The sequence below is a fragment of the Dermacentor silvarum genome, chromosome 9, assembly GCF_013339745.2.
Source record: "Dermacentor silvarum isolate Dsil-2018 chromosome 9, BIME_Dsil_1.4, whole genome shotgun sequence".
Taxonomy (NCBI): domain Eukaryota; kingdom Metazoa; phylum Arthropoda; class Arachnida; order Ixodida; family Ixodidae; genus Dermacentor; species Dermacentor silvarum.
The window spans coordinates 77683220-77710262 of record NC_051162.1 but is presented as its reverse complement, the minus strand read 5'-3'; the positions used below and the strand labels follow the sequence as shown (position 1 = coordinate 77710262).

The 27043-nt window shown below is 43.8% G+C and overlaps 1 protein-coding gene across 6 annotated transcripts in view; it reads left to right on the top strand.

The window, feature by feature from the left end:
* The window catches only part of LOC119463673 (venom metalloproteinase antarease-like TtrivMP_A), a 206060-nt gene that overhangs the window by 71246 nt on the left and 107771 nt on the right, over positions 1-27043 (top strand). For 4 of the 6 annotated variants that reach the window (XM_049655576.1, XM_049655579.1, XM_049655581.1 and 1 more), the window contains 3 exons: positions 924-1059; positions 1792-1995; positions 8750-8916. The exons of the other annotated variants lie outside the window; for them this stretch is intronic. In XM_049655576.1, coding sequence (XP_049511533.1) covers positions 924-1059; positions 1792-1995; positions 8750-8851 — 442 coding nt within the window. In that variant the 3' untranslated portion in view covers positions 8852-8916. Of the gene's footprint in view, positions 1-923; positions 1060-1791; positions 1996-8749; positions 8917-27043 lie in introns of those variants that run through there. 6 annotated transcript variants of the gene reach the window in all.

The following is a 27043-nucleotide window of genomic DNA, read 5'->3' as shown; positions in this document are numbered from 1 at the left end:
CATCTCTAATTTGAAGTCACACACTTGCAGCAAATTGAGGCTAATAGCTGGAGGTGCTACGCTTACCACTGCGCGGACGTGTAGCCTTCGAAGTTGTTAATTGTCCATTCGTTTGCACTGCACAAAGACTGCAAAAGGAGTGCCGTCTACTACATGTACTCCAGAGGACACAACAGGGAAAGCTGTAGCAAATGGTAGCAACTGTTCTGGGCAATGCAAATAATTATGGAAGCTGCTGTCCGCCATGAAGGCTTCTCGTCATAAAATAAAGTACAAAGTAGGAGAAACAAAATAAGTCTGTTGACCGTTCTATACAATCCGGCAATTATTGCCAAGAACGCGCATTGTTTTACTATCTTGGAAATGGGTTTCATTTGTCTTAGAGTGCATAGAGCGAATCTAGGACGAGTGTGAAAGATTCAGGGTGAAGCAACTGCCTGTTAGTTTATAATTACCAGTGTTTAGCTTGAACATATTTGGCTTTATTAAAGTATCCCATGCCTTAAATACGACTGTATAAAAGTTCATTGTGCTAACATTTCGAAAAAACTCAAAAGATCTATTCGTCTTACATTGCTGCTAGCACGACATCACTGGACACACTAATAAATTGCAGGTGTTTCCTAGCACTACATCAACCTGCCGTCTAAGTGTCTTAGTACAAGAAGCTTCCTTGCATAACTTAGGCGGGTATCCTCACTAAAAAATTACTCAATTTGACTTGAACCACAAAGACACGCTTAAACTGTTCTTCACTTATCAGAAACCACAGCACGCAACATCATCTGTAGCAACCGCCATGTATTTCGTTGACCTTACAGATACTTGTGTGCAAGATACTTTTGTCTATATACAGTGGAATAAATATGTGTCAAATGTGGTGTGGATACTTAAGGTAATAGTATTCGTCTGGTCTTGTGCAGGCGACTGAATCAGTCGTGTGTAAGCGTCAATACAAGAGCCAACTACACAAATGACGTATATCCAGGAGAAAACATGACTTACGAAGCATTTTGCAAATTGACGCATCCAGAAATACAAGACTTGTATGTCTCAAAAGTAAGTGTGATGTTATACAGGCGACACTGCTGCTTAGCCGAGCGTGTGTGCTGCGCCCTCTCTTTAGAAATGTTAAGCTGACCTGTAAACAGGTTTACTTCCATGGTTTATTCAAAATGGCGTTGTTAGGCTGTGCCTTATTGAACATAGTGCTCAATTTCAAGCTTTACCATTTGTTAACAGCTAGCTAAAAACACAAACGTTGATGTACCTTAAGAACGGAGGCAGAAAATTGAATGCTCCATAACTGCTTGAACCTTATAGATTATAAACTGCAGTTATATTTACAAGGTGTGCGCTCAATATACGGCTAAGAAACGGCTGTTAAAACCGTAAGAGTAATATTATTCGTAACAAGATGTCCCCAGTCGGTGTTTATTACAGATCCCGCCAACCAAAGCACGTATCCCTCAATACCGGGCCCAAAGATCAGTGTACGCCAGTCTAAACAACATTAGGCCATCAAAAAATACGTACAGATTTTTTATCAAACCTAACCACATAGGAACAATTTCAAGGCTTTAAGTATTACAGAAAGAAAGTTCAAAGCGAGGTCATACCAGTTCATGGGCCAGAAAACTGATACTTCATCACTGATATTCCTTGATGGATTTGGACAAATCCCACCTCAATAGGCCACATTGAAATAGTGGGGATTTTCATATTAAAACAATTTCGTGTTTTCTCACAGTTACGCGCTTTATTACATGTTCTTTTATATCCTTTCAACAGGAGAATCTGACAGATTGTCTTATAAAGTGCTGCGACAATAGTACAGAGAGTGCGGACAGTCAAGAAAGTTTGGAGAGTTCACCGCTTGAAATTACTTCAGATGATTCAAGGACAACTGAAGGAATTTACGAATATTATCCCTATGAATATTTATTTGGCGAATATGAAAGCCTGCTAGACGGAATGGCATGCGGCGATAACATGGTATGTAGCGGCGTGAGCAACTCCTTTCTGCTTGCAGAATATAAACTTTTTCTATAAAGCCCAAAATTAGCATACCATAATTGCAAGCGCAATATTACAATATTACATAGCTAATGCTGCGTTTTGACATTGTATATTGTCACGTAGTAGTGACGATGAAGCAAACAGTCGTAAAACTGGGAATGACGAAACTGATTCTTTATTGGGCGAACCTGTGCCCACAAAAGCAAGTTACACTTGAAGCACAACGATAGCGGCGAACACAGTCGGCGATCGTCGAAAATCGCATCAGCGGCGAAACGCGTCGGCTTTTATACCTGAGTCATCGAAGGTTCCAGATTAATCCCTGATGCCCGCGTGTCTTCCAGAAAGTTCTAGACAATTCGCGTCGCTCATACAATCAGATTACATGGGCGTCGGTGACCACAGACGACGGATAGAAGCATTGATAACGCCCGAGAAGCTTCCAATGCAGGCGCGTCCTGCGCCGAGCGATAACGTTTAGCATTTGTCAGCCAATGTTGAAAGCGGCCACCGGTGAAAGATAGACATGTGTACGTGTCAATATAAGCTTGTAGCAATTCATTACTGCGACTGAATTTTCGCTAATTGGAATAGACAGCAGGCATTAACTTCGCTTTAGGCCAAAGCAATGGGTCAGCTGATGTTCTACGTTGGTATTACTATACGCCTTAAATGGGAAAATATCTCCTGGAATAAAGCAAACTTTGCACAAACTTCGCATGTCTCCACTCCATAAATGGTCGTGCGTCGGTCGCCTTCCTTCTATAAGTTAACTAAATTTATTAAGTGAGAAGTGCATAGTTTTAAACATTGTTCTATGATATCTGCTCTACTATCCACAATATGTGTGAAAAAGCAAGTGTGAGAAAAGTTGCCAACTTTTTTGCAATGAATAGAATTTTAGGCTTTATTGTTCGACAGTTGTCAAATACCATAAACAATAAGAACGTTGTCCCCAAATATAGTAACCTCATTTTGCGGCACCGTATTGCATGTTTGTGAAAACATGGTGTTAGCTTCTTGCACTCTTCGGAATCAATTAGAGTGGGTCACGAACAGGCCTACGCGGCAAGTGTTTAAATAAAGCTCAATCAGTCACTAGTGACAGGTCCAGGCTTCGTAAACCACGAACGATAAGACATGAGACGAGTGCCGACGAGAAAAACACCTAAGAATTCAAATAAAAGAAGCTTACGCCGCCGAACAATAACAACAAATTATATAAAATGCAAGAGGCTTTGCTCAAGGGCAAAAGGTTAAAGAACAACCACAGAGAATCCTCCCACGGCATCCAAAACAAAGTCCGAACAGGTGGAGATGTACAATTCTCCAAACATGGCCAAAAACGCGCCAAATTAAAGAGCACATGTGGTAATGAACACGACAATCACTAGCGTAAACTAATATAAAAAATAGCATGCGACTGTCTCATGACGCTAATAAAAGCTATAGAACTATAGTCTGACGTAGCTATAGTCTGACGAAAAGTAATGCAATAGATCTAACACGTGGGCTTATCTGCGGAGTGCAAGTCGAGAGTCCGATCCGTAGAAGCAGCGGGCGCTTGGTTCCTTGCTGCAGTTTTCGCTGTTGAAGCCGATGCCGGACTCGGGCCGTGCAATTTGTTTCGTTCCCAGACTTGTGGAACTTAACCCATCTTCAAATAAGTCGGCTAATGTCCGGTGTTTTCTGCGCCGCCTGACTCCCAAGTGTACTCTGTCACTCGCCGTAGCTACCCCACCACTGTCTTTCTCCCTGCACTCCGGCTATAAGATAAGAAACGTGTCGGGAAAGCCACATTACAATGCGAGAGATTAAGGTACCTGCAGCCGGCGCTTACCCCGCATGCAAGTATCCTTGCTGCCGGTGTGAGCATCGCTGCTGCTGGTGGTGGTAGAGGTGGCAACGGCGTGAATTACACGTCCATTGTGACACCACTCCAATGACAAGAATTCCATCAGGAATAACATTCAGAAACAGAACACGCTGTCGTACTAACGCAAAGTAGACCATGCTCTCTACCAACTTTACAGTCGCACTCATATTCGCGTGAATGTGTTGTCGCCCTAAGATCATGTGAGCACTCACGTAGTTGTTACCGCACTACCCTTCGGCAAGGCCCCAACACCCGTACGCGCACTCCAGATGCACAACACCATGCACGTGCGAAGAAAGAGACAAATTAAAAGTCGTAAAAATGCGAGTGCCCTCAGAAACAAAACAATACATAAATGAGCGTAGTAAAATAAATAAAGGGAAAATAAAACAGGACGCCTGCCCTTTCTCTATCGCCAATTCTCCTGAGTCGCACCGAATTATGTCGCGATCCCAAAGGCTCCTGAACTTGCCAAACACAATGGGTGTGAGGTACAAACCTCTTTATGCGCTCAAATGCATTCGGCGACCCACTATCCGGTTTCATTTCATTGAAGGCGAAGATTGAAACGCGGGGGAAGTCCTCACCTTTCACCCATTGTCTATACTTCATCTTCTTATTGGTTTTATGTGGCCGCCATTTTCACTTTATGACTCAATTATCCCAAGTTATAATTTCAAATATAGGTTCTTTATTGCTGCGACAATATCAGCAACTGCTCTCCGATGTTCTTAGTTAAACATATTAATGGTTTGCCGTTACTTTATCAGCTTCTTTTTACTTGGGAAGGCTTGTCTATTTGCTGTCCTCTGCATTGCATGCCATCTTCAGCTATCACCACCGAAATACGAATATTTAAGGTCCCATTTATTAGCCCCATGCTATGTTCCCCTTTTTCTTTTAAAGCCTCATATTTGCCCACAAGCGCTATACTCAATTATTATTCTTTTACCATAACGGCGTCTATGTTGGCGTATTTATTGATGACTAATCTAACTTGGAACACATGCTCTGGCCGTGCCCCCCGTTACGCTAGGGTGATGGCGTCCAAATGGGGGCTGCCCTAAGCTGCCCCGATCTTCAAGCACAGCTATGGGCTGTCCATCGGGTCCGCGACGTAGCAGAGAGGCTCGGCCTTTCTGTATTGACGGGGGAGCGGCCCGCTACGTGTTGGCGCGCGTTACGAAGGTCCTTAATAATGTTTTATCATACCGTAATTTGACTCATTATCTCTTCCCGTGAGAGCAAATCGTTACCACTCTATCTTGCGATCATCATTTATTACCCTAAGAAAATACTTCATCCTGCACATTGCTGTGGTCCGCCCAGAGTGTTAAATCTATTTAATTTCTTTACCCGTCGGGACTGTTGCGAGTACGCTTGTTGCTAGTGCGCTTCCGAAAGGAGCTAAACATTATTCAGAACTGATTTTTTTCCGTGAACTCTAGGAACACTCTACTATTGCTAGCGTCAATGACATTATTACAAATTGTCTCTTCCCCATCCTCGTTTTTATCTTCCCAAGCACAAATCTTACCCGAGACTACAGTATAGCAAGTTTGAACCTTTCTCGCTGCTTATTCTGCGCCCTCATAGAACTGTTCTACTTCTACTAGATCTGATGTTTGAGCGTGTACTACCTTTATAATTTGTCCTAATAAGCTTTATTGCATTGACTGCTACAATAAAGAAGTCACAGTTTCACCCTAAAGGCGAAGCATGTATTGCGACATCCAATTAATGGACAGCTATACGAAGTAAGGAGGGTAGTTTTATTCGCCGTAGAAACTTGTAAACATAGGTATAATAACTAAATTAACAAGCATGGTGTAACGCGCCAAGAAGCAAACATGAACACATCTCACTCGACCGCGGAAGCTCACTGTCAAAAAGCTGGAGTGGGTAAGCGCGACTGCAACGAGCGAATTGACCTTCGGGCCACCGCCAGCATCAAAGTGAACTAAGCCGCAAAAAGACAGCATATAGGCGCACTCTGTCCCCGCTGCAGATGGCTTTCAAGATACAGCGGCCCAAGGGAACGCGCGCGGAGTAGAACACGCCCCTCCCTACCGTCCAGCCGGAGCGTTGCTCGCGACTGGAAGACGGTGCGCATCCTAGCCGCCCCCCTCCCCTGCCTGAACGAGATTGAGCCGTGATCGCCGGCTCACCCTCGCACGCTTTCACCTTACACATACGGCGTGCGGTTTTGATTTTACCGCCCTTGGATTTTATACGGAACCTCGCGGTGACGCCAATGGTAGAAATGTGCTTAGAGTCTCCATATAAATGCTATCGCAATAGAATAATGCTGTAGATTTAACCAGTGTTTCTCGTTATTCTAAATCAATAGAAATCACTATGCCTATTCTATCTCATCTCAGCATGGTGCTAACAGATGAAGACGATTTTTCTCTAGTTAATGGCACCACCTCTAGGAATGAGCAAAACATTATTGTTATTTTTGATGCAATAAAGTAACACCAACGTTGTATATTAAAGGACTTCTGAGCGAGTTTATGTTATACAAAAAAGTATTTACCTTCTGGCACGTCGCCAATGGGTAAATACCCAAGCTAATGGCGTGAAGCCAAAGCCCAATGAAGTAAAGCCCAAGCTAATGGCGTGAAGGAAGGTGTTATACATAGTGAAAGTCATAGCAGTTCGAAAACACAATGGGCCGCTTCCTCAATACGGACTCGTGTAAAATAGTGCAAAGTATCTTACCATGTATTCTGGTAGAAGCGAGAACAGTTATTATGCATTTCCGAAAGCAAAAGTGTGGTCTAGTTTATGGTGTGAAACACGGTAAGCCACTCTGAAAATGTGAAGCAGGGACTCGCATTGCGGCAAATGAGATACCAAAGGTTATTCACTGTAATCAGACCTCTCAGTTTTAGTACATAAAGAAAAATGTTGTAATGCATAAACATTCACCGCCTAATGAAACGAACATGAGCCAAAGTAAAGCAATGCTAATAAATCGCGGAAGAAGAAATAGTGATTAAACGGTACCACAAAACTTTTTTAAGTAATCACAGGAAACTGCTAAAAATGAGATCGCATGCTAGTTTAAAACCCTTAACCGCAACATCCCTATACCGAATAGTCAGAATACAACATAGAACGTAATTGCTAACTAAAGCACTTAGAATTATGTGAGGGCTTGTGGTTATGAGTAAAAAATAACTGCAAATTAATAATTTTGGGGAATCCGAGTTCGCTCACGTTAAGAAATGACATCGTAGTGTTAATTTCATATAGTAAAATATTCCATTGCTCAATTACTAAAAAAAACTTCCCCAACAATTACGGTACTCTCTAATGCGAAATTCGAACGTAGCTGTATACATGTTTTCATTTCGCGGTATATTGACCGGCGCGGACAATCTGTCTCGCGCGGCGTGTTGCAAACGGAGTGTGGCGCGACTGCCTCGCTAATCGGAAGATAGCGACAAGCGGCGCGTGGGTGTCAAATGGGCGCGATTCACTGCAGCCGCCACATACACACCTCCACTCATGCAGCACTTTGTTTCCATACAGACCACGCGCACTACTCTGGCGCCATGTCGTAACCATAGTCGCCGCAAAGCCCGCCTGGCGTGGCACCATGGTTTTCTTCTCACGCTTTCGCCGTATCCTCCTCCTCTGCTTTCCGCCTCATGGTTCCGCTGCACCTTCCTCATCCGCGTTCATCCTCGCGCTCTCTCCACTATAGCCGCTTTTCATGTCCCGCTGCGCTCCGCGTTCGCTTTCATCCTTTGCTGTGTTCGTTCACTCGGTTACGAGGGACAACGCCGACGCTCGCGAAGGGAACAGGCGACTTAGAGCTGCGCTCTAAAAAGCAGTTTGAGCGGTGTAGTAGTTAAAGCTATTTCAATGAAAAAGGTGTTACATTGTGAATAATATTCGTATTTACAGGAAATAACTCAATAATGTGGTTAATAATGATGCTATACGGAAATCTTAATCATTTCATCAAAATGAAACAAATGAATTTAACGAAAAAGTAGCGAGATATAAGAATCGAGAGGATTAGGGGTGATCGCCTGGATAGCGCGATCTCGAATTCGTTGAAGTTGCGCGAGACTGCTTTTCTTAATTAGTCTACAAGAAGTAATGCAACAACTTAAGTGAGATTTATCGAAGACTCAGTAAAGTGTGAATAACCCTGCAATGCTAAAACGCAATTCCACGGCAAGGAAAATTTGAAGACACCATTGACATTTATTTCAGGCCGAGGAGAGCACATATGTGGGGAAAAAACGTGTTTTACGTACATCCTAAATATTCTACTAATTATTATTATTTCGTTTCCTAAACTATTCATCGCTGGAACTTTAGCATATCAATAACGCCACTGTGAGTTTTACATTATTGTCCCGCCGTTCAATCACCATTTTCAGCCATTAAACTCAGCGTAGCATATATGATACACTGGGCTATACACGGTTAAGGTAGGTGTAAGAAGTAATAAAGTCAGGTACGAAAGATCCTAATTCCATGAGACATTCATTCCGCAAGAGCATAGCATGCGAGTTCAACATTAAAAGAATGCAAAGCTTGAAACTCAAGTAGCTCCACCGTTGAGTCAATGTTATGGCATCGAAAATCATAAAAATTGGGGTACATGAAGGAGTTCACGGGACCTTAAGTTAAAACAAAATCACAAACTTAGTCTCTAAAATCCTATATACTTCGCGCTGCTCATCCTAATACCACCGATGTTCACAACATGTCGATTCAGGACAGAACATGATACCTAATACTAGTACGTATTCGTTACCTACATAATATTGCGAGTGGTTTTGCTTCATTTTTTGTTCAGTATTTTTATTTTCATTTCTTTTCTTTCAGACATGCTACAGAGGCATTTGCGGCATTCACAATTGGAGTGAGATAAGGCGGAATTATCGCACTCTCCGCACGTTTGAGAAAATGCCATATGTGCGGCCTTAATTCCGGCATTGTGTTAATTATATTGCAATTCAGTAAAATGCCATAATTTCAATAAAAAATTTATCGGAACCCGTGAAATTCTATTCTGCAACAGGCGAGCAATACATATAGCGCCTGCTTGTAGGAAAATAAGAAAAATTATCTTTTCTAAAAAGGCAAAATGTTCGCCACCGGCGCATCGGTCGACACTGTAATGTTGCTGAGGAACAAAACGACAATATTCTCTGACGAAAACACAGCAGAAAGTCCTACTGCTTTGTTCCGATTCGAGAACCTTCATCTTTATACAGCAATGTTCTTGGCAAATGGACTGGTGCAGAGAACATGTTTTTATTATCGTGTAATCATCATTATTATTAGTATAAGTATTAGTATGAAACCGAAAAACAAGACAATACAAGGCTCCCCAAAGCTTAAATTGCTGGAAGATTTTATACCCTAGTGCGCATCCACCTCGCGATAATGTGAAGGGTTTTTGTCTTAATGCAGCACAAGTTATTTCATGACGTTATTACATAGCACTAAAATTAGAACTTAATTGTACACCTCTGTGCACGCCAGAGAACGTTGAAAAAAAACTGACTCGCCATCCCGGCCCTGCGATAGTGGATGTCCGGCGAAGCTGTTCAAAGCCATCCACTATAACTGCATGAGGGGGGTATGCAATGCTTTATTGCTTTGGAGTAAATACAATAATGGTAATTTAGAGTGATGTTAATAATGGGAGTAATGATAATTTTGACAGCCTGCCGCCGCTCATAGCGGTGCTGCAACAACATTGAAATCAGTTGCTAGGCTGGTGTCATATATACGAAAGGCTGGGGCGTCACTCACCCTGTCGCAAGCTGCCGTCGCCGCGGCAGCTTGCGCAACAGTAATATTTACCTGCAAACGTATGCGGAGAGCGCTAAGTCCTTCACATTGTTATCAAGAGCGCCTTATCGTCAATTATGTGGTTCGGATGCTTGCTTTGTCCTTGTTCTTTATTGAAACGCACGCTGTTCTGTATGTAGTATGCATGATTGCGAAGAACGTATGCACTGTTCGCTTCACTTTGCTGGGTGCTTGAAGCTTCTGCCTTACGGGGGTACGAACCACTGCTTCGGGCCTGCAGTGCCGCTGGCATCGGCCTACATTTTTGATCTCGGACGTGGACACGAGAAACGACAACCACCGAGAGGTTGAGAGTTTGGCTGTAAAAAGTTATTAGCCTCATTTGACCGCGTCACATACATTTATGACCACGCAGAGGCAATTAACGATCCATACGTTCGAATTGAAAGAGCGATGAGGGCATGCAAATATCTGAACCAATCGTTGAAAATACGAAGAAGGAGCGGTGAAACTCCGAAGTTCATTTATCGTGGTCAGCCTCGGAAATCGGGAACGGCTTGAAGCTTGCTAGGATCAAGAAAAACACCTTTCTTAGAGAAAAGATGGCCTGTGGTCGTGAACAGGCAGATGGTAGCGCTTGAAATTCAGTTGGAGTCTAGCACCTGTGAGGCAAGTGATGACGCTTGGAACACCGGTAAGATGGAAATGAAAGTACTTCGAAAAAACTAAAACATCACCCAAGTAACAGAGGCATGTGTGGGACTTGAGGCCTCTAAATATGTTTTTGGCACAAAACTTTTAGGCGCATTACGAAAAGCCTAGCGACATTACTTTAAACTCGTATATTCCATCACGAGTCAAGAAAGCAGCCTTGCGGTGGTCAGGTTCATCTAAAAGATGCTACGAGCACCCGGATCAGACATTAAAAAAAGAAAATAACGTTGCGTCTTCCAAGGAATCTATGATATTGCCCATTATAGGCTGGGGATAGACATCCTTGCTTGTTAACTATTTAAAGCGCAGAAAGTCCACTCAGAGTGGGATGCTACTATATTTTTTGTGTGCCAGTACTACCGGCGAGGCCTATAGGCTTTGTGAGGGCTGTATGAAAACAATCTGAAACCTACATATCACTTCTTTTGTCAGAGGGCATTTACCATGTGTTATTCAACTTTTTTAGCATGACACCGTATTAAGTAAAAAAAAAATAAACGATTGCTGGTGGAACCACTACATAAAAATCGCTTGACGTTAAGTTCTCACGGTGGTCCTTTCTTATGGTACTAGCGTACTGGTCGTTAGGTACAGGAACATTTGTGACGCTTCCTGCCAATTTATTTGCGGAAAAAATGAGTTAAATGCTAAAATTATTCGTTTCTTCTTTCTTTTAGAAATCAAGTTTACATTTTGTAACATGTAAATACTATATAGTTCATATCTACATCACATAAATTCTAATTTCCACAGGTTTCAGTTATCTGTTTTGATTGAAATTATGTTCCTGAAAATTAGTACAATCTTTTTAACCCTTACACCAGCCTGATTCATTGGCGATCCCTCAGATTGGGTTGCGCCAGGTCAATGACAAACAAAAATAACACCAACTCCATATGGAATGTAAGGCTTACACTGAAGTGCCTATAGTGTGTGTCTAAGTAATGGAATATCATGGACATGGGGCGCGAAGCCGGTTGTTCATGGCCCAAACATTGCCGAACGCTGTTGAGAAGCTCTAAGAGCAGGGTACTCTCAGCGGGACGCAGCTAGGAATCAATCGATGGCTGAAAAGCATTGAGGGGCGATAATGTTACTCGCAGCATCGGGCACGTGATAAGAATAAATGGAAACAATGTCTTCAAGTTTAACAAGGCTATCACCACAAAACAAGGCGGCTGCAGGAGAAAAATGATTGGCGAAATAAATTGCTCAGCTAAAATTGTCATATCTAAGTACTGCAATAAGGAAGCTTTTGCAATAAGCGAAAACTTCAAACACCGATAAACGAAGCGTAGAATAGGGAGAAAAGTCATAACACAGGTGCCAGAGTGGCAAGAAAAAGCAGGTATGTCAGTGTCCGGTGACAACCACTCTGCGATAATGAGCAAATCACTGATCGCACATCGGCGATAATGAAAGTTCGGTTCACAAGGAGTCCACAATGGCATGGTGGATAGAAACGAAGCCCTATAATAACGGCATGCGAGCAACGTAAAAAAAAAGGACACTCCGTTGGACGTCTTGGGCCACAAACCGAGCACTTCACGCCGAGCAAAGTTGAATGTAAGGCTATGTTTCCATTACGCAGCAAGACGCCAGAAAGTGGAATCGTAACATTCTTCAGCGTAGATTCTTTCGTTCTCCAATCAACATAGACAAAGCAGCTAAAGTGTTGACCAGCGCTTCTACAGCGCCAACTTTTATCAAAACGTTTATCTCATTAGCAACGAGTGCTCGAAGCCTTGAAGTTTTCGACAGCATGACAGTTCTTGCCTCAGGAACTGTGGTGGAAAAAATGTCGATTGAATGGTTGCAGAGTGGACTCGCATGAGGGAAAGTAAACGGCGACGCTCGCAGCGCGATCGGCGGAAGTCGATGTTGCAGTGACTCAACGAGAATGAATCCGCAGCTGAGCTATACTAATGAGATTGTGAAGATGGCTGAAGAATAATGGGGGCTCGACATCACTCTAGTCACGTGTCTGAATGCCACGACGACCTCAAAAGAAAGCATGCGGCTAAGAGGAACGAAAAATTATGTTGTCCTGTTCATTGAAATGTGCCAAGGCTGAACAGGTGGTGTCGCGGGTCACCTTAAAGACACAGGGTCCCGATGTACAGGCGACCGTGTCACGTAGTAGGCACTTGGAGATCGATAGGAACAAGTGAAAAGTGATTATTCGGGCTTTGGTGAGATTTGAGGGCAGGTGTGAGGTGCGGAGAGAGACGACTGCTGGTTGGCAGTGGGCAACAAATCGACATTGTCTCTTTTGTGGTTTTGTCAAGTGAAATTACTAGCGGTGTCGCAGGCTCGTATACGCAAGGCACAAGGGACAATTGGTGCTCCACTACCTCTCGGACGGAGTCCTTTAATTGGTGGTGAGTCGACTGAATCAGAAATGTCGGCAACTGCTAAGGTGGACACGCTGTCCTTGTTGGCGCTATAGAAGTAACGTGTGGAAAATACGCTGTTTCTGCGGCTGCTCGTAACTCTGACCCAGCTGAATAACATGGGCAACTCCGTGAGCTGTTTTACATACTCGCATATGGAAGCCTTTATATCCGGTACTGCCATATCTGTCCTATATTTGTACAATATTAACATGTGAAGTTCTCGCCACCATTTTCTGCTCGACTACGCATCGTCTGTTCTGCGTGAACATTGCGTAAAGCGGTTGGGTAAAATCCTTCAAATACTTCAGAATTCCCAGCTAAACAATATTGTTGGCGTACAGGCGTACAGGCTCGCTTACTTCTTGAATAAACGTTTTCGTATTTCATTTAGCATGTATTTGTACTGAAAAAATTATTTATAGAATACAAATAAACAATAATAGGCCAAGTGTTTCATATCTTGCCAGTTCATGGGTTAAAATGATTGTACAGTGTGACTGAATGGGAGCGGCTACAACGTCACTGGACAAGCACCAACTTCTAGAGAGTGGGAAGAAACCACATGCAGGTACTTAGCTGTGTTGTCTGGTGGCGCGACACAGGTCGAAGGCAGCTCAACGAGGGTGAACCACACGGCAAGATTCTACGGCCAGAACTGCGGACAACAGAGACGCTATCCGACGCCGCACCTCGCATCTGATTGACGGTCACCGGGGGCACGGTGCATATGCCCGTGCGACTCCGTCGCCTATCATGTCACTGTTAAATGACAGTTCCATAGAGGCGGAATGTGCCATCGACGACCAGAATATAACGTCGGAGCCACCCCGCACATGGTAAGAAATGAGGTCCTATGGGTAAAGGGTATCATCATCATCATCATCATCCTCATGATCATCATCAGCCTATATTTTATGTCCAGTGCAGGATGAAGGCCTTTCTCTCCCTGCGATCTCCAATTACCCCTGATTTGCGCTAGCGTATTCCAACTTGCGCCTGCAAATTTCCTAACTTCATCACTGCATCTGGTTTTCTGCCGACCTCGACTGCGCTTCCTTTCTCTTAGTAAAGGGTGTATAGGCGGCCAATCAGGCTAGCAAGCCGAAGCCACTGATTTATTTGCTAAGGCGCCCGGCTCGATGAGCCCAAGCGGGGCACAGAAGCGTGCCCAAGTGAAGCTCAAGCACTAAGTAGACGACGGCGTCATTACGTAAGGAACCGAGATTGGCGTCACGTGACCGAACAGTCCTTTCTTATCTTCTCTCCTCTCGTCCCCTCTCGTGCAGAGGCGGATGGAGGTGCAAAAATTCTCAAAAATAATAAATGCTCAAGCTGCAAAATACACACATACAACAGCCTTAGTTCTTGTTATCATTTTACTTCACAATTACTAATTCGCACCTACTTTTCAAGGCAGAAAAGCACATACATACACGTACAAAGAAATATGCACGCATACACCTTACGTCAGAGTCAGCAGCTTTCTGTGATTTACGCAAGTTTTCAGGCCTAGATATTGTGACACTTCCTGTGAGTAAAACATGTATATAGCAAATGTGTTAATGGCCAATCTGAATTGCCCTCATTCACATATACAGGGCCCCATAAAGAGACATGGGCATTTCTTCAACTGTCTGAATAAAATAAAATAGGACATCTACACAACGCTAGAACACATTCCAGTAATTTCGTCTACTGAAGGTCAGGCGTAAACATTGAGCGTTATACAGTAAGGCTGCAATGCAATAAATTCTGAAATGTTCTAACGGCGGCAAAATCAAGGAGTATTCAGTTTGTAATTTTCCTCCATTGGGCAGAAAGCGCGGAATTACCTCACCTGTATCTTTGCTTGCTTTGTCGCGTCCTTTATTAGACGGTAGTTTCACTTTTTTTCTTAAACCTGCATGAATTAAGCGTAGTGACTGGCTCACATTTGACACTGTTTCCATATACTTTAGGAATTTCGAATAGGCGTCTTGCGAAATCGTTAGTAGTGGACCCATGCTTGAGCAGGCCGTGCCTGGCGCTATCATAAAAAAACAGCAATTTCTGCGTAATTGTCGTTTAAATGTAACACGCAGCCGAACGCGCGTTTGCTCTCCACCGTGCGTTCGCTTCTTATGAAAGCGCGCGTCCCTCGCTTTCACTCGCGCATACAGCATACCGCGCGCGGCGAACATTTCATCACCATTGGACGTCATACAGAACCTCACGGCGACGACGGAAATCCGCTTGGAGTGTCCATATAATTGCTTTCGCAATAAAACGTAAAAATAGCAGCCCTTAATAACCATGGAGCAGCCATGTTTTTATAATTTAGGAGTATTGAACGTTTTGGTTCCTTATTTTACGAAAGTCCGAAATATGGCATACATTTGGTGAACGGCAGCAATGTGGGTCAAGCTGCAATAGTCTCTGTCAACCATCCGCACTCTGTGGACACTTTCACTCCCAGTGATTCCAACCGAAATGACTTTATTAGGCTTCATATTGTTTCTTACACAATAGAACAATGAACAAGAACATTTCATATTGTTTCCATTGACAATATGTATCTTTATCGCGCCAGAACAAGCAGCCCCAAATTAAGTATGTAGGACTTTGGCTTTTGTAATATCACTTGAAATAGCAAGATATTGAATAAAACCATTGGCACATGATGGTTCTTTCCGTTTGTTCGGTAATTATAAAGGTATTAAGGAGCGCAAAAGGAAACACACAGATCGTCCGCGTTGCAGGTTGCGCTCCTTCATATACAGGGTGATCATTTTGAAGTGTTATGAAGTTTTCAAATAATTCAGATAGCATAATTATTTTCCTTGAGCCGCATTATTAGAAGAGGCGGACATTACTAGCACGAGAAATCGAAACACCTACTTAACTAATTAACAATAATTCACATTTTAACTTCTTCATTATTTGCTTTACGGTACATATTGCAATTTACGAATTGTAGCCAATGAGCATGCAAGACGTATCCTCTAGAAATGAATTTCCAGGATGGCACGAGTTTCTCGATATTATTTCCCAAAGTATGGAAAGAAATACATGGGCGGTCCAGTTACTTTTGGGCTTCAGTGCATAAAAAAAGCCTTTTGTTAAAGAAGTAAGTGGAACAACAGTGTATTTGTATGGCAAGTTTGATGGCGCATATCTCCAAACTGGCGTCGATCATTACGGAAATTAATTCCAAGTGGATTCGCCTTTCTTGCAGTGGCAGCGGAGATGCATGCACGCTGTGTAAACCTGCTACGATCTTCTTGCAGATGCTGCCTGATCAACCGTTTCGGAGCCGCAACTCCTGCGCAGCCTCAGAAGACCTACAACAGATCGCTCGTCTACGTCAACAGCCGCATCATTGCCCGCTGCGACGGAAGCGCCGAGGAAGCCAAGGCATACAAAGGCGTCCCCGCAAGCTTGCCTTGATTCCGGCAGCGGCAGCGGAGAGGCATGCACGCTGTCTGAACCTGCTACGAACATCTTGTAGGTTGGTTTGCTGTTTTATGTAACAAAACACTCATGTTGGCCTACTCCGCCGCTGCTGCTGTCACGCTGGTTTTGTGATGTGGAAGTGCTCTTAGCTGTTACCGTTGCCCTCCGAGACCTAGTTTTTCTGTGTACAGATAGCTGTGTTATTAAATTGCCATGAACGAACTAGGCGACGAAACGTGTGCGAAATCCACGCAAGATGGCGCCACCTTGGTCAGGTGATCCACAGTCGCTGGGGACTGACGGCCATGGGTTAATCCACCTTTTTCATTGCGCTGTGGCGCCAACTTAGCGGGCTCGGCGAGAAACAATATGTACATGTACGGCGTCGGGGCACCGCGGGACGCCGAGGCACGCTGCAAGAAGCGAGCTGAAATGTGTTTGTGCATTTGTCAGTCGTTGTAATTTTCGTTTTGTGTGAGTGGCCGCTTGTTGGACAGGATTCCTAGGCCGGCAATGACTCTGGTGCGCCTTACAACCGCAACTCGTCGGAATATGATGATGGGGTTTCGTGCAGCTACGCCGACAAAACCAGTCACCGTGCGATGTGCCTCTGCACGAATACGTCGCACCATAACGCGATTGACACAGCGCCTACGCTTGTATTCCTGTTATTCATTTTTATTCGTACCGAATATGAGTCCAAACATGCTTTGGAAGTTGAAATGCATGAACGTGAGCACTCGCCAGCCGCCCACATCAAGTTTAAGCTGGGATCGATTCCGCTCAGCGGAGATTCGCCGTATCGTATATGTATAGCAGCTGAATTCATGCATTTGCCACTGTTAGACCTGCACTGAACGTACGCTAATAGAATGATAAAAACTGCTTTTATAGCTGAGTCTCGACCACAGTGGCCATAGCTCTTTGAAGGGGCGACACTGCGCCCGGATTATTTATGCAACGGAAGAACGGCGCACTTGTTTACATCGGCACGCGTACGGCCACCGCTCGCTGTTTACTTCAAGTGCAGAAGAAACCGTGCACCGCTCACACGAAATAATGAGGAAATGTTCAAAGCATACATGAACCCTTCTCATGCACATATCAGAATCGATCACACTGACACGAGAAGGCATAAACGTCCCGAGCACATCAAAAACGGCGACAACGACCATCTAGCCGCACTGGCACACGAAAATGCCGATGCCTGCCGTACTCGCGTGGCAACGAGCGGTGTTGTTGCTTACGATGCAGTATCGAAAGGGCCATCACTTGTTGCCTGTTTAGCATAACAGGCAAACTGTGTGTTCGGTAACTACTAAAGCTGGCAGCATAAAAATACACTCTCCGTAGTCGCACGTCTTTCATGGAAGCGCCGGCGACTGGGACCGACAGCGTTCATTCAAGAACGGTGCCTGTACCGCGGTATTAGCATTGCGCCCTGTCGCCGCTTCCCACTCTCTGTGTGTGCATCGTACTATGCTAAGAGTGGTTCAATTCAAGTCGGTAAGGTCAGGACCGAACTATATAAGCAGTTTCCTTCGTCGTACTTGCTTATCCTATATTTCAGGTTCGCCGGTAGCGGACGAACTCGTAGGCTGTGTTATAGCCTAATGAAGCTGCCTGAACGAGATCGACACCGCCTCAAACTTGATGTGTAGGGCTGGAAATCGTGCATATCAGCTTCGGAAGCACGTTTCGGCTCAATTTGAGCGTCAATAAATACGTACACGAGCGCATTTGCAGCGATATGCATGTTGTCGGTGCGATGTTCTCACTCGGCGGCCGCTCGCACGACGATCAGCGCACTGGTTTTGTAGGCGTCGTCGGCACGAAAGCTTATCACACTACGATCACTCGCTGTCGTCGGTCGCTTCTTCGTCATACTTGTCTGACATTATAGGTCCCCCACTGGCACAGTATCACAACACAGCCGGCCGATCGTTGGCGCCGGCGTGAGGTCGACTTCTGACCGACATCGGTGTCGTGTCGGCATATATACTGAAGTACCGGACGTTAACCGAATATCGCTGTGAACAGCTGAAGTTTCTACCGAAACACAGCGCAAATGCCGCGTCGTGGACTGGCACAGCGCCGACAATAAAGAGTTCGCGTGCTCGACGGCTACGCTGCATACGCGTGCGTCGTCAGCTGCACGAACCACCGACGCCGTACAAAACGTTTTCGGCGCTCGCCGCTAGGGACCAGCGCATGCGCACTCGGGACATGCAAAAGGCGGATTGGAGGGGTCACGAGGGAGGTAGTGGCCGAATACTGCACCAGGCAGGCCAATTCCTGTTCTGGTGAGGGAGTGACTTTGTTGAAGCTTAGTGGGCGTTCCTAATTTGGTTGCACCTAGACTAGTGTAGCCCCACTAGCCCTCGGCGTATTTTTTTTCTTTGCCGGTGTCAGGCGCCACTCCATGCCACAAAATGTAGTGGACTGGAGGACGATTCAAACCTACGACCTTCAAATTAGAAGCCGGGCGTTCTACCCCGGTTCCACGCCACCACTTTTAGCTAGTAATACAGTAGACCTTTTAGTGAACATTCTCGCTGACGAAAGCGCAGTATACGTGCTGTTTCCATTGAGATTGTCACACACTGCAGCGCAACCTAATTTTTGTTTTATGCACCGTCTTTCAAGCTTTACGTAAATGAGTGATATAACGGGTGCGGAAAACTAGCGGCTACTTCAAACCAGCTAAATATTGTTTATGTTTCAACAATATCGGTGTTTCTGTGGATCTAGAGTGCACTTGGATGATGTAATTTATAGTTTTATGAAGCGAGATGCGCATCGTGGCATCAGCATTCAACGTTAGGAGACGTTCCTTAAATAAGGCAGTGAAACAACAAACCAAATTTCTGCTATACTAGGACCAAAACAAATAGAAGTTTCTCAGAGATGTAGAGGCAGTTTAAGCCACGGTATATTTCAACGAATGTGAGCTCGAAAAGTGATCATCCAAGTTTTGCTCATAAAAGGGGCGTAATGAGTACGGTTAAATGTCATTATCGCATCTAGATGAGCTTGTTCGTTGATCATCGCAGAGCGGAACCTCCTAAAAATCTAACGAAAACGAAGAGAGGCTCAAAAAATATTTTACGACCCCTTTGCGCCTCTCTTTGGCAGCGTTAGACTGTTGCTCCATTCCCCTGGAAAATGAATTTTCTTCATCATTGTTGTGTTTGGCAGGCCAGAGAAATTATTGGTGATTTACGAACATAGAGCGGATAATGGCTTGACGCAAGCGCTTAACACAAGTGATGAAAAGTGTTCTAGTGTTGTAGTCATGAATGTTGCAAAGTCCCGCGTTTTATTATGCATGCCTAGAAATATAACTTGTTATTTAGGAGTACACAGTAATACTTCTCTAAATTACCTGCATTCACATATACAGGGCCCCATAAAAAGGCACATAGCCTTCATTTGCCTCCCTATGTGGGCATTTCTTCAACTTCTTCTTATTTCCGGGGTTTTACGTGCCAAATACAATTCTGGTTATGAGGCACGCCAGGTTCAACTGTCTGAATAAAATAAAATGAGACACCTACACAACGCAAGAACACATTCCATTAATTTCGTCTACTGAAGCTCAGGTGTAACCATTGAGCATAGATCTAGGGTGCAATACAATAAAGTCTGAAATGCCCTAACGGTGGCAAAATCAAGGCGTATTTAGTTAGTAATTTTCCTGCTTTAGAGATTTGGAGACTTAAGAAAAAGAGACTTTTACTTCCATACGTTGATAACGCTGTGCCAATTACTTAGGTACTGTGAGCAGGGTATGAAATCAAACCACTCTGACGGCCTTTCACAGGCCTATGTGCCAGCTGGTGCTATTAAAATGTGCAGGTGATAAAAAGAACACTTCAGATTGTTTCTATTGACGATAGGTATCTTTATCTGGTCAGAACAAGCAGCCCCAAATTAAGTATGTATGACTTTCGCTTTTGTAATATCCCTTGACATAACAAGATATTGAATAAAATTATTGGCACATGCTGGTTCTTTCTGTTTCTTCGGTAATTACAGTGGTATTACGGAGCGCAAAACGAAACACACAGTTCGTCCGCGTAGCAGGTTGCGCTCCTTCATATACAGGGTGATCATTTTGAAGTTTTATGAAAATTTTAAAAATCGCCTGTGCCAGATAGCATAATACTTTTCCTTGACAATTTTCTTTGACAAGAGGCGCACATTACTAGCACGAGAAATCGAAACACATTTTCAACTAATTAACAACAATTCACTACTTAACTTCTTCATTGTTTACTTTTCGGTACATATTGCAATTTACGAATTGTAGCCAATGAGCTTGCAAGACGTATCCCCTAGAAGAATTTCCAGGATGGCACAAGTTACGTTATATTATTTCCCAAATCGTGAAAAGAAATACATGGGCGTTCAAGTTTCTTTTGTCCTTTGGTGCTTAAAAGAGCCTTTCTTTTAAAGTAAGTGGAACTGTGCATTTGTATGGCAAGTTTGATGGCACATTTCTCTAAACTGGTGTCATTCCGAAAATTCATTCCAAGTGGCTCTGCCTTGCAAACTTATTAGCTAATATTCGTAAATTGCAATATGTGCCGTTGAGTAAATATTTGAAAAGATAATTAGTGGATTTTTGTTAATTTGGTAAATATGTAGTTTGATTTCTCGGCCAAGAAATGTCCGCCTCTCTGAATAATGCACCTCAAGGACTAGAATTACGTTACTCGAAACGGCAATTTAAAAATTTAGTAAAATTTAAAAATGATCACACTGCCTATTTCTTCTTAGTATGTAAGAAATTCGTTGCTATTATGTTCAGATTTCTCTGTGTAATCACCTTCTTTTAGGAGCCTGCTCCCTCTAGAAAAAGCAATTGTGTGCCTGTAGTTTAAAATATTCCACGACTAAGCACTAGCCACTCGTGCAGAGAAGGAAGCAATAACCGTAGCATTGAATTTATCGCCAGTTGACCTGTCAGACAGGCGCATCATTTCTTCGTATGAAGGGGGAGATGAAATAAAGGAAAAAAAGAATGATGAATATGTTCGACAAAAGTTGGACGAGCTTGATAAAGTGCAAGAAAAGGACATGGGTGCAGTAACCGAAAGAAAGTGTCAGGAACAGCTCGGCAGGTGCAGTCCTCGCTCAGCCGATGTCGAAAGGCCAAGTGCTGTGATGTCGTGGGTACCATATTAGTTGTTCAAATATTTAGAGCTGATAGGGCATTAGAAAGTTGATTCAAGAAAAACTGCTATTCGTACTTACGCATACCCCAAGTACTTCTTTGAAAGTGACTTCAAAGGTACAACACAGCAGTTGTTTGGTATTTTCGTTTTATCGGCTGTTGTGTGTAGGCCCCCCTAGGCACTCTGCGAAAGTGAGAGTTTTCAGCGTTGTTGCTGATTTTGTGATAATAAACAGGTTTTGTATATAGAGTACAGACTGTTGCGCAGACAAGAGTACCACGAATGGAGTAAAGAGTTCCAGGTACGACAAGCTAGCTACTATCACTTCTTATAAGCTATTAGCTGCAATGAAATGCTCGCCACTCACTGTTGCTGCTATTTGGGCAATCATGCCACCAAATTTATTGGCAATTATCACTGTTAGTGACCCTTATATGTCTATACAGTGTCCTTATTTTTAGACAATACATATTTTAAAAATAGCTATGTCCATGACACACCTCTCGTTTTCACGTACGAGCTCTCCAGATATGCGGAAATACTTTGCTACTTTCTGAGTTACGCTGAAAACAATCAATAACAATAAATAACAAATGTTTATTTACTTTTTATGAGTGCCTTAGGGGCAGTTGTGTAAATTGCGAATTTGAAGGCAGTCGCCCTTTAATGTATCCTCATTTCGTAACGATATTTACCACTGCATTTAATTCAAGATATTTATCATCAAATTTTCACGGTAATTCCCGGCAGTATCGAAACTGAGCTACACGTGAGCGTGCAAATCATGGCCACGCTATGATATCAAACAGAAACGTTCCGTGACGACAAGAGCGTGCAAAACTGAAAGTGAACGTATCGGCCAGTCGCAGCGCCAGCTGACACCGCACGCTTTTCCGCGGCATGCTATCATTCAAAGTTAGACCGACACTTCTTTACAGGGCATTGCCGTCTAACGCGCAGCGGGGCGTGCTCAGTCTCAATGTTGCCTGGATTCGGCCTGCAATTTCGTTGATGAATATCTCATATCATGTGCGATTTTTTGGATCTCTAAAAAATGGCTACGCCCTGCAAGATGTTTATGTAAATTTTCTTGAAGTGAATAATAAAACTGGTTGATTAGTCTTTTCAGAGTAACCTAACCTGCGGCAAAATATTTCCTCCTCGCCGTAGAGCTCTTATTCGAAGTCAAAAAGTTGCACGGTCACAGCGTTAAAAAATGCACGCACACCCACACACACGCACCCACACACACAGACCGTACAGCACTTTTACAAGCGTGGCAGAAGAATCAAGCGTCATCGAAGTAAAGCGATTTCATCCACTAGTTGCCCCTAAACAATCCGACGTTCATCTGGGACCCTCTTTATTGGCTTTTTATTCGCACTTTTCGGCGGGAGCTGCTGTTTAGTTTCTCTGCATCTGATCGCGAAGCCGGCGTGAGGGTGGAAATGAAAAATACACAGAGGTTTTGAGGATAATGGCTGAATAAAAAGCTGGCATGGGACTTCTTCCGCGGCAAAATGACGAGGGAAGGCACAATCTAATATTGCAGGTGTAAGCTGCAGCCCAAGTATTTTGACTGCCGAACAAACGTGTGATGCAAGCACCACGGAAGACGCTAGCACCTGGCGCATTGAAGAAGCCGCTGACCTTTTCACCGAAAGCAACCAACATTTATTTCACTGTTAGTGAAAAATTGGCACCCTTTATTTGCTAACGCTTTTGTATCGCTACAGGGGATCACAATTTCTTTGCTATGAAGGCAACGTTGCTATGCGGTCCGACAGTGAAGAAATGCTGCAGTAAACATATATATTAAGCAACCGTGTTGAAGAATGTGCTGTACCCTCATTTAAAGACGGATCTCGCTGAAGATGGTCGACACAGCAAGTACAATACATAATTAGATCTGCCAAAGACGCAATGCGTCCCAAATTACATGTCTGCGTGACATATTTATTACATCGGCGTAATGTGAAAGTAGACACAACCTATATAACACTCTGTTTTCTTGAGGCCTGCACCACGGAGGGAATTCTGGAAAGCATGAAGAGCAAGCTCGAGTGCTTCAAACACAGGCTGCAATCGGCACACACAATGCGGAAGTAATGGTCAAAGTAAATAGCGGAAATTGCAGTCATTAGACAAATACGAACTTGTTCAGGTGATTAAATTTAGTGGATATGCGCAAAACAGCGATAAAACAGAGGAGGACTCAACAAAGTTAGCATGAACGTTCCAGCTAGCCAAGTTTCGCTGCTATAATGTGCGAGCTTTGGCGTTTGCGCTAGGTCACTGCCGGTATATTTATCAGTTTACCGATGGCTGTCTACTAGGAGGCTGAAATGCAGCGAGGTGAAGTATGAAAAATCTGCTTGCTCTCGAGGCCAAAGGATTCTAGTCACGCATAATTATTGTGAAGGCCTACCGATACACATGTAGCAAGACGTCATACACGAATAATGAGAACGGCGAAGGTACGCGGTTCTTCGTCACGCTCGGAACGTGGCAAAGTTGAACTGTTTCGAAAATGTCACGCTCCGTAGCAAGTATGGCTTGGTTTGATGCGGCTTCAAAAAGGCGGAGAGAATTGCAGCTGGCCTGGCGAAAATATCGGTAATGTCAGTGACACGTATGATTGTTATATTTTAAAATGGGCTATTCAAAACAAATGCCACATATACCAGCAAACATTTTGTCGGTGCCGCCAGTCAGTAGATGAGATATATGACCACAGTAAATCCAAACAACGGATGTAAGTGTAAAAACCTGTTTATGCAAAAATACGGAGTATAATGGATTGTATTAGAGTTATTGAAGAAATAATAAAGCAGATATCAAGGATAGCAGTGTAGGATTCAATAGCAAATGCTCAATTTAATGAAAGACCGCACGCTAAGTGCAGTCCTCTAGCAACAAAATGTTGAAAAAGGAAGCGCCGCGAAATAATAGCACCATACGATTCCTTAGGTAGGTTTCATGAAGATGGTAAGTTTAGAACGTTCTTTCAAGACAAACAGTACTGTGTTTTCTCTATACGCCTCAAATTGTACACATACGATAGCAAAAGCCAATAAAAACAGCAATCCTCATACTAAAGCAAACTAACAGCTTTTGTAACAGTTGCCGCCTGACTAATCAAAAAGAAGTTCGCAAGTGGGAAATATTTGGTTTGTGTAGATTACATCAGTAACGTGAGTACGAAGCTGGTTTTAGATACTAGAATTTTTTATGGTCGATGTATTTCAGGTTCAGGTTTAACCACGCGTTCATTAATGCCACTGTTTTCATTTTGCCAATTATTCCACTAGGACTCAGCGAGTTTCTTTTTACTGTTTAGTGTGCTAATGCTTGTATATAGTGATCATTGACATTTGCACAGTAATGTACGTAACAATTTTGCGGAACTTGAACAACATTTATGTTAAAATGTTGGCCAGGAAAGCGGCTTTTTAAATCGAGTAAAGTCCAAGTTCATTTATGACTTCTGCACTCGGGCGCCCGAGACGCACCGCCAGCAGCGGTCTTCACAAGTGGAGAATACTGCCGTTATGAATAGTGGCGACGGGTTCGCTGGAGACTTCCGATCGGTTTGAAGTACACACGAATGACGCGTGAAGACACTTTGTATTTACAACAAGTATTTACAACAAATACAGGAAATACACATTGGGATGCAAGGTACGCATATGGTGACCCAATATCGGCAGAGCAGATGGTGCAGAGCACCAAAGTTGTGTCCAGAACGCTTGGTCGGGGCAACAATGGCCGCGTTTTCTATCCTTCGGTGCCGCGCCCCAAACATTTCCAGCCCAATCGCCACGGAGTGGCTATGAGAGTGGTGGCGCCGGCACACCAACCACCAATCCTTGTACAACAATTGTCGCGTGAGTGGTCGCGCCAGCTATTAAAGAATTGCGCCTCATCTATGCCCAGTTTCTTTTACCACGGATTAAGTTGTTTTCTACTATCCCTAAAAACAACGTAAAACACAACGCACCAAGGGGGGAGGGTTACAAATGCATACCAAACGTACTCCCGCGCAAAGCCACAGAGCCCAATACAATGTGCCCAATAAGATGCTAATAAACAGGCAGTACATAAAAACCAAAGTGGCTGATGATTCACCTATGTTTTTGCGCCCCGCCTCCCACTTGAAACCGCGTAAACGCCTTCAAAAATCCGATAGCGTAGAAATTGCGGGTCATCCGTTAACGAAAGCTGTCACTGTGACACTTAAGGCTCGCGCACACTTGGCGGCCAAACACTCGCTCTGGAAGGGGTTCCCACGACGGTCAATTGACCGTGGTCTGAGAAAGGGGCTTCCGCGACGGTCATAATTAGCACGAAATGCGCAGGAAATAAATAGCACCGATTATCCGTCTTCTTGCGGACAACTTTGTGCACTATTGGGTACTAATGACGTCATCATGCGAGCCCCCGCCTTTGCTCAGTGCCAGCCGGCTCTAATCGCCCCACCGCGTGTCAGGTATAATCGGGCAGTGTCATAAGCCGTGCACATGCCTCATCTCGGCGCCGTCACCACGGCAGGAATCCACTGCTGACCACAAATTATCCCATGTGTTTCCCTTGTCAAGCAAGGATCGGTGGCCACATACCACTAGCCGTCTCTTCCCTCTTTCTTTACAGCCGTTCCGTTCGACGTGACAAAATCTAAGGGAAACACCGATCTCAAGCTTCTCACGCGAAAATTAAAGAAATAACTCAGTCTTTCCGCCAGCAGGATTACAAACCCCAATGTCTAATTCAACGCCTAGAAAGTGCCAGGCGGCGTTCGCTGTACAGAGTGAATACGCTCTTCTTGGGAAACCCGAAGACTTCGTCTAAGGCGTTGTCCTTTCCCCACAAAATAGTAATTAGACTCAGAAGCAATTGAAAACACATGGTTCGCAATGCATTTCTGTGAAAAAGGCAGGGTGCCTCCAGTAGGGCACCTATTTAATAATGCAGCTGTGTAATTTCTTGGAAAGAGGAAAGGACTACCTGATTTCGTTCTCGAGATAATGGTAATTTTATTCATAAACAGTCCTTTACACACCATGCCAGTAATACAGAGAAATTACGCCATTAACCCTCAAGTAGCGTACTTAATATTCACCTTGAAGGCAAGCAACTGCACCCTTGTGGAGATGAGCCTTCCTCGAAAGCATGTAGCTCTGCAAATAAAAAACGCAGGAACAGGAGTCAAATGTGCTGTACATGGCATAGTAAATTGCATGTTTATTGATAAGGCACAACCTGCACAAGAAAGAGAAGAGACACAGCGTCAATAATTTCGCTTGTGGTGCAAATCACGGTTGCCACAAAACGAGAGCAAATTGAGATGGCCTAGTGAGCATACGTCAAGGCTAATTCACTGTATATCCAGTCACACACTGCATGTTTATTACAGCTAAAAGTGATTTATGGCAGCCATGTTCAGCACTAATATACAGTTTCTGCAAAAACAACGACAAAATAACACCAGGGACTGAAGAAGGTGCTCATGGTCAGCTCTTCTGATCGAGGGTAGCTACATAACTGTTTTTTCTGTTGAGGAAGCCTAAATGCCTTTATTTCTCCATACCTCGTGGCCTACGACTCAACTTCTGTACGTCAAATATTGTAACTACGTC